Below are 11,119 nucleotides of genomic sequence, written 5' to 3'. Positions count from 1 at the left end.
CCACCAGAAGAAGGGAGTAAAACAGGAAAGGAAGCGACAGACAGGAACCAGGAAATGGGAGAAAAGGAGAAGTCTCAAGATGACAGCTGCATAGTTCTGACTGGAAAAAGTCAAAGAACTCCAGGAGAGAGATTTCCAAGAAGTTAAAATAGACTACTTCGTTTGTTTGTATGTTCTGAGAAGAGACTTAATGCTTGTGGGGCCTTGGGGTCAAATTAGTGGTAGGTACATATAAAATTAAGTAGTTAAAAAACAAATTTTTAATTCCAGAGACAACAAAAAATACAAGAAAGGAAATGAATAATTCAAGTCATAATAATGTAAAGGCTAATTACAGATTTAACTAAAAATTGTGATATATTACTAAATTGGAAAGAAATGGGCAAGTGTGAATATATGTATGTAAAAGAGTTTAAGAGAACATTCTGACTCTATATAGTAAGAAGTTAATTTTTAAAACCGAAACTTAATTGGCAATACTGACATATACTTTAGAAAAATGGAGGTAAATAGGAATGTAGTTGAAACTGAGCAGAAAATTAGGGAATGTGGAAGTGAAGTACAGGTTTTAATATAAGCCACGCACAGCTATTTATATAAGTACATGTTTAGTAATAAAAAACCATCTTAAAAATGTTTCAGTAAGTAAGATGTTAAGCTAAATAAATAGAAAGTTAGTTTCAATTTATTTCTGAAAGATACAGATTCATTTTGTGTGTCAGAACTATTTAAACATTAAAAAGTGATTGTGTGGCGCATGCTCCCCCAGGCCGGAGGCTCAGGCACACGGGCTGCACTGTGGCGGGAGGCAGCAGTGGGGGGGTAAAAGGGTGACTTTGTGAATGCTTCCCCAAATGGACATTTGGTATGTGAAACTATGAAATATAAGAATAAAAAATCAAAAACAAAACTGTAAGTGATTTATAATATATATATTTTAACTTATTTTTAAACTATAAGAAGTAATAAAAATTAACAAATGAGTATCACTTTTTAAATTAGTTCACGCCTTTCCTATTATTACTTTTGGAATGTCATTTTTCAGAACAGCGTTTTTTTTCTGCATATTCTTCATTCTTGAGATGGCTTTAAATTGCTCATAAACCCAGGAGGTCCTAGTTTGGTAGTCCTTTTACACAGTTTGAAGCTGGTAAACCTTGGGGCCTTTTTTCAAGAGGTAACCTTGCTCATTTAGTGATCCAATAAAATTTTCAAAATCAGCAACCTGGAAGAAAACATAAAAAGAGTTAGCCCAAACTAACGAATTTTTAAAAAGAGCCAACTAAGTAATGTGCAAAAATACGGTTTTTAAAATTCCTCTGTCAAAACATAATATACAATTGTCAAGTTTCTTGGGCAAATAAAATTATATTTAACAGAGAAAACTGCCTATATATGAACTTTGGTTTCCATAATGCAAAGCTAATAAAAAATTAATACTCCAGTATGCAGATAATTTTATATATATATATCAGACAGACAGATTTGTTTGTTGTTCTACTTATTAATGCATTCATTTTGTTGACTGGTTTTTGTATGTGCCCTGACCAGGGATTAAAGCCACAACCTTGACATGCCGGGTTATCCTGTAACCAACTGAGCAATCCAACCAGTGCTGCAGAGAATCTTTTATATTTATTTTAGCTAAGAGTCTAAACAAAAATTAGACTAGCTTTTGAAATTAAGTGGGCAATTTTCCATTTCAACTGTCTTACATGGCAGCAAAGGGGAAGGATATTAAGAAGTACAAACTTCCAGTTATAAAGTAAGTCATGGGGATGTAATGTACATAGGGAATAGAGCCAATAATATAACTATGCAGGGTGACAGATGGTTACTAGGCTTATTGTGGTATGTAAATGTTGAATGAATATTGTATACCTGAAACTAATATAGTATGCAAATAATTAAAAATAAATTTAAAAATAAGTTAAAAAAATACAAACGTCCTATTACATCATTTCACTGAAACTTTTCAGTCGGTAGAGCAAGTGGAACCATGTCCATTTAACAAAGGAAGAAACTGTGGTTCAAAGACTTGCCCACAAGGGATTACCCACATGGAAACTGAGTTTTACTACAGTGCTTCCTCATGACTATCAAGATATGGAAAAGCCTTTTGAAAAGAGGTAGGTAAAGGTAAAAAAAATTTTAAAACTCTACACAGCTAATTTCATAGCTTAAATAAAGAAAACAAGCTTGTTTTTGTTTCACAAAATGCCTATTCCATTCTTTTACTCCAAATCTTTTGCTATTTAAAAATTTTATTATACACTAATAAACACCTGACATTATTGTAAGAAAAGATGTATTAAGTATTTATCATACCTGAATGTTTAGCTCTTTGGCAATCTGCCGAAGTTGATGAAATTGGAATAAGTTATTGTAAGTTCTTTCAGCAATGTTGTTGAGAGCAGAAATAAATCTTTTTGCTGCTGACCTGTTGCTCATTCCAGAACCGTGCTGGGATCGCTCAAAATCTAGGTTCCCAAATTCATCAGAGTAAGTCCCCAGCATGCTTAATGGGAGAAGAATAAAAACAGTTACGCAAGGTGGTGTGGCTGTAGAAATTTTTATCCCAGGCCTCCAGATTATAAGAAAAATGTGGAAGTAGCCATAAGGCCTCATGTAGCAGAGATTTAAACATGTAATATTTATTGAGTGTCCACTATGAAATTTACTATAGAATGGACTGGGGATAAAAATATTTTGGACAGTTAACACTTTTAAGAAACTTCTTAATTTGAAAAAAGGAATGCCTAAAAATATAAAGTTGAAAGACTGTAACAAATACCTGGGACATTTTTTTGATTCATGAAAAAAAATTTTAAACATACAAAATTTAGACTTCACTGGGTAAAGATGTGTTCCAGCTCCCTGTGCAGCATCTGGCAAATAAAAGGTGTTTAAAAGTACTCTAGGAATGAATTAGAAGGGTTCTGATGACTTGTAGTAAGGAACAGATACTAAAGAATATACCTATTACCTCCCGTTCTCTGCTGCTCCCTCATTTTCACAGCATCATCAAGGGAAGAAAATCGCACTTGACAATAAATTTTAACCAGAAGTCTGAAAACACCAGTTTGATATAATTAGCCATCCTCTCTAGTACAGCCCTATTGCCAATTCCTTCCCTGAATTCTGTGTCTGTATAGTGGGGCAGATATAATCTCACAGTCAAGCTCATAGGCAAAGATGGTATTTAATCAGGAATTAAATACAAACTGGTCACCCACTAAGCAGTGGGTTTAGAGTAGATGAACAAAACAGGTACAATCCATGTTTTTTTGTTGTTTTTTTTTTTACAATTTTATTTATTTTCTGAGAGGAAAAGGGATGGAGAAAGAGAGAGAGAAACACGATTGGTTGTCTCTTTTAAACACCCCAACCAGGGACCAAACTCACATGTGCCCTGACCAGAAATCAATCTGGTGACCTTTCGCTTTGCGGAACAATACTGAAACAACTAAGCCACACTGGCCAGGGCCAATCCCTGTTCTTAAAGAGCTCAAAGAAATGAGTTTAAAGGGTTACTAAAAACAGAGCTTCATCTGGTTTTCTAAAATAGGTAAGAGCCTACATGAAAGGGGATGAACTGCACACAAAGAGGAATATGTGTCATTCCAGTAAGACTGTATGTAATAAGTGGTAACAATAAGATAGATGAGTATATGTTTCCCCCTGCAATATAGTATCTTATTTAAGGCTTTTAAAAATAAATTTATTTTTAGAGAGGGAGGAAAAGAGGGAGAAAGAGGGAGAGAAACATCGATAGGCTGCCTAGCACTCATCCCCAACTGGGGACCTGGCCTGCAACCCAGCATGTTCCCTGACTAGGAATTGAACAGGCGACCTTTTGGTCTGCAGGCCAGTGCTCAATCCACTGAGCCACACCAGCCAGGGCAAGGCTTTAAAGATTAATTACTCTACCATATAATTTACCATATGCTTATTTCTCAGATAGTTGTCAAAAATGCTTTGGACTACATTAATTGTTAATATTTTCCTTAACTATATTTAGCATATGCTATCTCATTAAATTCTCCCAGCAATCCTATGACTTAGGGTCTATTCTTAGTCCCATTTTACAGGTGAAGAAACAAAGTCTAGAAAGGTTAACTGACTTGCCAAAAGTTACATAGCTATTGAATGGCACATCTGGGATCTGAATCTGAGCTACATGCTTCAGATATGAAGAAAGCTATGTAAAATATTTGAGCTACTAAAACAGAAAAAATTCAGTGATCTCTCATATTTAAAGGGTAGCTCTGAAAAAAAAAAAGTGGCTCTTCTCTTCTGTGTCCTAATATATTTCAATTTTAAGAGAAAGGTATGTGAACTGTTACCAAAAAAAATTGCATTTTTATAGCAATGTGTTCTGACAACTATGATGAACTGGATCACAGTTCAGATTTTTCTTATTTAGGATTATGTTTCCCAGTTAAAATGTAGTTTAACAGGTTCAAAATCACACTGAGGGCAAACATTCAAAAACTGAAGAGATGGGAACTCTGAAATGAAAGGGTTAACGAATGAAAGATGATTACGAAAGTCAACTTTACCATCAATGAAATGCATTAAATGAGGGCCTGCTGTGCACTAGGCATGACTCTGGGCCCTGGGAATACAGTGGTAAATGTGACACATAAGTTCCCTGCTTTCATAGAGTATAGACTAAGGACAGAAAACATTAACTATAAGAAAACAGATTATTCACAATCTAGTCTCAATGTGTTTAACTGGGTCTTAATCTCTAGCATGGAAATTGTGTCAGGTAATTCCAATCATTTAGGAATCAAATGATTTTCTTTTATCTGAAAATTTTTATAAAAGCTAATAAAAATTCTATTTAGGGAAACCAACTATCTCAAGACAAGTCAGGGAAACTGGTAATCTCATGTAGGTACTGTTTACACTTAATGACACCTCTTTTTGGGAGTCCAGAAGGAAACTGACAGCCTAAAACTAATTCAGATTTGCCAGCAAGACTACTTTGAGAAACAGTAGAAACAAATTCAACAAGGAAATGCCCAAAAGTTCCTCTTGATGAAAGAGTACATGCAAACAGTGTATGAACATGATTATTGAGACATGCAGAACTAATCATATGTAAGCAAAACAGTATTTTTCTTGAAAATTAAAGCATAATTTATCTTGCTAAAGTCTAAGCTCAGGTATAAGAACTAATTGGTGGTGTCCAGTGGATTTATTGTGGAGAAACACCAGATAGCTGCTTGAGGCAAAATCTGGGGCTGAGGCCTAGGGAAACTGAGGAAGGGTAAAGCCTCAAAAAGAGAATGTTAAGAGAGAGGGTGATCAGGGTAGTATGACCCTTGATTTGCTTGATAGCCCACATTCTATGAAGTGGAAATACCTGACATTTTCAGTAGAACCAGGCACCACAAGACCCAAAGGGCGAGAGATCGTTAAGAGGAAACCAGAAGTGGCAATCGTAGCCTAACACCAAAAGTGGGAAGGTTAAAGCACAAGATGCAGAAATAGAGATACACATTCTAGATTGTAAGTAAAGAGGCAACTTCTTGTCATTAAATAAGTCACGGTTGGTCCTTGTTTTAATTAAGAAGGTAGAATCCGTATTTTCTGGAATTTTGGTTAGGTTCAGTACTTACTTTTCTAATGAAAAAAAAAGGATCACTGTTAGGGTAATTTCAGGTTTCTTGCTGGTCTGGTCTCCTATCAGAAGTCAGGAAGGTGACTCGTATTTGTGGCCATTTCTTTATTTCATATGTGAGCCGCTGGCAGCATGTTTTATGAGAAAGGCTAGTAATTCCTTTACTATCTGGTTGCTTATAAATGGCAACCAGAGGGTCCTCAATACAATCAAGTCCACTGGAGAGGGAAGAAAGCCAGCTTGATAAAGTTTTCACCTGAAAGAGCCCTCAAACCCTAGTACTGAATCACATAAAAGAGAAAATTGATGGTTCAATACTGTATGATGCTAAACCAACAGGATATTTAGTCAGAGAAGATACTATGTTAGGAATTGTTTGAAAGGGATGTTTTTAGTGATTTTACTCATTGTGAGTCAGTTCTCTGTCACCAGGGATCATTAAGAGCTGTCAGTTCTCGAGTCTTTAGAGTTTTCAAAGACTTCAAGTTGTAACCTCACTGCTGCTAACAAATTCTGACACAATTAAAGACAAAGGTCCTCTTTGTCCATAGGCTCCCTATAGGGCAAGAAACAAATGGCAGGTTAAGGCCTAGACCTTCAAGGTGCCCTTCTACCCACACAGCATGCTTTTAAAGGCAGCATGAGGGAACAGAGTTGCCTCCAAGGACAGGCCAGTTTCAGCTGGGGAATGAAGAGACAACCAGGTAAGGTTTTTTTTCTCTATGAGGAAAGGAAGAAAAGGATCTGCAACTTAGAGCTACTGGAAAATTTAGATGTAAAGCATAAAAGACTAGACCCAAGAAATCCTTTGAAAAGGGTGATAATTTTGGAAGCTTCTGATCTGTGAAGTGAGATCTGCCAGTTTTTTAAGCCTTCAGGGTGTGACATGGGTCAGAGAAAGGGAGATCTGCTTAGTATCGTGTTAGTATCATCAAAGCTAGAGCTACTGGCCACAAATACAGCATTAGTTACCAAGTGTCCACTAATGTGCCAGAACCATACTTGTCACTTTATACAGCCTCGTTGCATGATGCCTCAGCACCATCCTTTGGTGTGTTCTACACAGAAGACTGAGAAGCAGAATCTAACTAGTTGTGAAAGCTCCAGGTCAGATTCTAAGGCCTGTGCTCTTCAGCTATGCTGTACCACTTTTACCCAGACCCAAAGGGGAATAACTAGGCAAAGTGACCTGGTTCTGACTCTAAGCAAGTCCCAGAATAGGGGCTCTTAGGGAGAAAACAAAAACACAACAGCACATTTACTTTTGAATTGCTTAACAAAATAATTTCATCCTTAAATAAATACGTATTTTGGCCTTGGAAAAGTAGATACCTAAAAAGAGCTAATTTCTAAATTATGATACATTCATACAATGGAATACCATGCAGTTGTAAAAAAAAAAAAATAGAAGGAAGCACTTTAGGTACTGATATGGAATGATCTCCAAAATGCATTGTAAATAAAAAACAATGCATGTGCTATGCTACCATTTCTCCATAAAAAGAAAAAAGAATACAAAGATACAGAGTTCTGATAGATATTTTGTATCTAAAAGTCACAGCACAAAAGATTTGTTGCTGCCACTAGGCCAAGAGAAGGAAAAACTAGGTAGCTAGTAAATAGGGTAGGAGGAAACTTTTTCCACTGTATACTTTTTGAACTTTGAAATTTTGAAGTTTATGAATGTGTGAGCCTATTACAAATTTTGAACTGAATGAAAAACCTACCTAAAATAATCAACTTTTACCTTTACTGATTAAAAAAAATCTGTATCTAAGGTAGACATATATGATCAGTTGAAATACCAATTTTTTTTCTTTTTTACCTTCTAAGAATCATGATCTACCAAATGATAAAATGCAAAGAATATAATTTAACACTATCTGTTAAAATTATAAAATACTTATTTATCCTTGGACCCAGAGATATCATTTCTGAGAATTTCTCATACAGGTATACACTTACCCACATATGTATTATCTTACAGAGATTACGCATTGTAACATTGTAAGAGGAAAAGAATGGAAAATATGTGTCTAGCAATGGGAGACTAGTTAAACTATGGCATACCTAAATAATAGAATACTATTTAGCTGTAAAAAAGAAGTTTCTGTGTCCTAAGAGGGGAAGATCTCTAGATATAATGTAAAATTTTTTTAAAAGGTACAAAATAGTGTAAGATATGCTATTTACAAACAAGAAATGGGTGTATTTTGGAGAGGAAGGGTGGATGGTAAACAAGATGGAAGGTGACCTTCCAAAATAAGTATTTTTGAAATGATTTTAGAACTGTGTGAATGTATTGCCTATTCAAAAAAAGGTTTTTTTGATATAGATTATTTACCCAGAGATATTTTATTTTTTTATCCTCACCAGAGGACATTTTTTTCCTTGTTTTTTTTTTTTTTCCCCCTTTTTTTAAGAGAGAAAGGGAGGGAAACATTGATGCAAGAGAGAAGGATTGGCTGGTTGCCTCCTGTACACCCTTAGACTGGGGATCACAAGCACCTGCACCTGGACCAGCTGAATCTGCAACCTAGGTATGTGCCCTGGCTGGGAATCGAACCTGTAACCTTCTGGTTAAGGGAGGACACTCCAACCATCTGAACCACCCTGGCCAGAGCTATCCAGAGATATTTTAAACCAAGAAAATACAGTTTGTTCAGAGTCAAATGTGATCCAATGGGCTAAGTTAAAAACAATTTTGCTTGACCTAATTAAAATCTATACTTGAGACGGAAAGATGACTGACATTTCATTTAAAATATTAAAAACTTTAATCTCACCTATATTTCATAATTTCAACTATATCCTCGGCATCTTCTTTGGTTGCTTGCTCTCTCAATTCCAATCTTGCTCGTGCCTTTGAAAGAAAACCACCATTTTCAGATATTATAGGTACATTTAACATTGTTTGAGGAGGTACAGTTATGTCTAAGCTTTCATTTATTCATTTGACACAAAAACTGGCTTTTAGAGAAGGGAGCTATCATACGAAAGTCAAAATTTTAGTGATTCAGAACAAAGTGATTTGAAAACTTGAGTATGAAAATAATCATTTAAAATATGGATTAGTACTTAAGCAGGACATATGCTAAAATATGGATTACAGCCCACTTTTATCTACTAACATTCTGAGGGTTCATTTCAGAAGATTTGATTATGAAATATACTTGGTTTTTTCTTGCCTTTTACTTTCCGGAGGTCATAACTAACCAATCAGTTAAAACAACAAAGAGTAGTTAACCAGATTTTAGAAGCAAAAAGCCCAGATTCCAGCCCAGCTAACTTTAACTGCCAGTGTTCTCTTAGCATGCAATACATAGCTGTGAATAGATATTATTGCTGCTAGAAAAAGGGGAAGTATCCTTATGGATCTGTCATCTATCAAAGCAGGTACTCAAGGTATTTGACACACTCCATGTTCTTTAAATACTCAACTTTAAATCCTAACATCCATGGTTAACCTAACCACTCTTCACACTACAAGAGTTTCCTAAGTATCATTTAAAAAACAACAAAAAACAGTTGCATGGTAAGCAACTGGTTCTATGCCTAGAAAGAAGTGGCTCTTCTTTGACTGGTATGTTAAAGATATGACCAAACCTTAAAAAAAAGAAAATCAATTTCTAATGTCTCCCGATAAAAAGAAAAACCAAATCAGTCATGCCGAGGATTGAGAGAAATCGTAGTATACTCCTCTGTCCCCATCATTATTTTATTGATTGATTTGAGAGAGAGAGAGAGAGAGAGAGAGAGAGAGAGAGAGAGACATCAACTTATTGTTCTACTCATTTATGCATTCATTGGTGGATTCTTGTATGTGCGCTAACTGGGGACTGAACCAGCAACCTTGGCGTACGGGGATGACACTCCACCAACTGAGCTACCTGGCCAGGGCCTATGTAGCCTTTCTTAAGCTAAGAAAACATAAACAAACAAACCTCTGTTAATCGAATCAAAGATTCCAGCTGCCTAGTAGTGATTGGTGAGCTATTTAACCGCTGGCTCTGTTTCCGGAGCACAAGGTAAAAGTCTTGAAGAATTTGAGCAGCTTCCACGGATAACCTTGGATAGACATACTGTCGAGCATAACCAATGTACTTTCTCAATAGCTGGTGGGGAATTGGATCTATTGTTTCTCCAGGAACCACCTGACGCGTGATAAAAAGGCCCAAGATTATAAGGATAAGTAACAACTAAAATCTTTCAGCTAAAATAACTTGTGTAGATAAATATAAAATTCAAAAAGACTCTCAAGCCAAACACACTGTTGTTCTAGTTCTTCATCTAATTAATGTAGATTATTTCAAACAAAGTTTATATAAATCCTAGTATTGTATTACAATGTAAAAGGTCTGGTATGAAAGTTTATATGCTACTGCTCTACAATATGCAACACACTGAGCTCTAACATTGAAACAGACGTGAACTGAATGATTAAGAAGAAACATTTGTACCTTTAGTCTTTCTGATAATGGTTTATCAGAAACCACTTCAAGTACAGAAGTATTTGAATCTTGACTATTCAGACGAGCTACAGTGGCGCTGCTAACAGTTCTCTGCTTTCCAGCTCTTATTGCAATTACATGTTCGGAGAGTAAGTGATCATGATCCTCATTTGGGGTGTCTAACAGGATAAAGACCAAATCAAATCTGGATAGCAGGGCACTCCCCATTCTAAAGAGGCATGAAAGAAAAAAGAAGCAATGATTGACATAAAAACAAACCAAAAACCTAGAAAACTTGTTTATTACTCAAGTTACACGTATAACTTAAAAAAGTTTCAGACTATAGAAACAATAGTTTTTGTATAATACACCCACCAACTCCGGAGACATAAGGCCATAGTACCCTTCAACATGTGCACAGCCTTTTATATGAGGGAGGACCCCCAAAAATGGAATTATATTTTGGAGGGCAGGCCCCCTGTACTACAGACTTCCCCCACTACATGAGTTTTCTAAGAACGCATCTGTATCAGGACACCAGCTGGCATTGTTGTGAGAGACTGTTCAGCTTCAGTGAATTTAGAGTCTCTTTCAATGGGTTTGCCCATTTCATGATGGATGATTTACAAGTGCACCTGCCCACACCATGCTGAGTGCTGAGCAGCTTTTGACCAAAAATGGCATGAACCCCGTGCCCCACCCTCCCTATTCACCCAGTCTTGTCCCAAGTGACTTTTTCCCCCCATGGATGAAAAAAGTCCTTAAAGGGGAACATTTTGCTCATGTGGAAGAGGTGAAACAAAAAACGGCAGAGCATTAAAAGGCATCAAAATCAACGAGTTCAAAAACTTTTCAGCGGTTGAAAAAAACGTCGTGATAGGTGTACTGAATCAAATGGAAAGTATTCTGAAGGTGACTGAAGCTTAAACATGTAAGACTAAATACATATTTTTTTATAAATGAATTCTGGGTGTTTTTTGGGGGGTACGGGGGGTAGTCTGCCTCATACATTCCTTCCTTTGGTAGGTTGAGGACA

At 36.1% G+C, this 11,119-nt stretch overlaps 1 protein-coding gene across 3 annotated transcripts in view; it reads right to left on the bottom strand.

Moving 5' to 3' along the window:
- Window positions 1-1,081: 1,081 nt before the first annotated feature.
- The window catches only part of MCM8 (minichromosome maintenance 8 homologous recombination repair factor), a 39,515-nt gene continuing 29,477 nt past the window's right edge, over window positions 1,082-11,119 (bottom strand). For all 3 annotated transcript variants that reach the window (XM_054574022.1, XM_054574020.1, XM_054574023.1), the window contains 5 exons: window positions 10,093-10,312; window positions 9,577-9,786; window positions 8,419-8,495; window positions 2,329-2,518; window positions 1,082-1,225 (listed from right to left, as the gene is read on the bottom strand). In XM_054574022.1, the coding sequence (XP_054429997.1) occupies window positions 1,133-1,225; window positions 2,329-2,518; window positions 8,419-8,495; window positions 9,577-9,786; window positions 10,093-10,312 (790 nt within the window). In that variant the 3' untranslated portion in view covers window positions 1,082-1,132. The remainder of the gene's footprint in view (window positions 1,226-2,328; window positions 2,519-8,418; window positions 8,496-9,576; window positions 9,787-10,092; window positions 10,313-11,119) is intronic.

This window comes from Pteronotus mesoamericanus, unplaced genomic scaffold, assembly GCF_021234165.1.
Source record: "Pteronotus mesoamericanus isolate MK-2021 breed Mesoamerican mustached bat unplaced genomic scaffold, CSHL_Meso_final contig_25, whole genome shotgun sequence".
In the NCBI taxonomy this organism is placed as follows: domain Eukaryota; kingdom Metazoa; phylum Chordata; class Mammalia; order Chiroptera; family Mormoopidae; genus Pteronotus; species Pteronotus mesoamericanus.
Note: the sequence above shows the minus strand (reverse complement) of the source record. Positions and strands in the feature narration are given on the sequence as shown.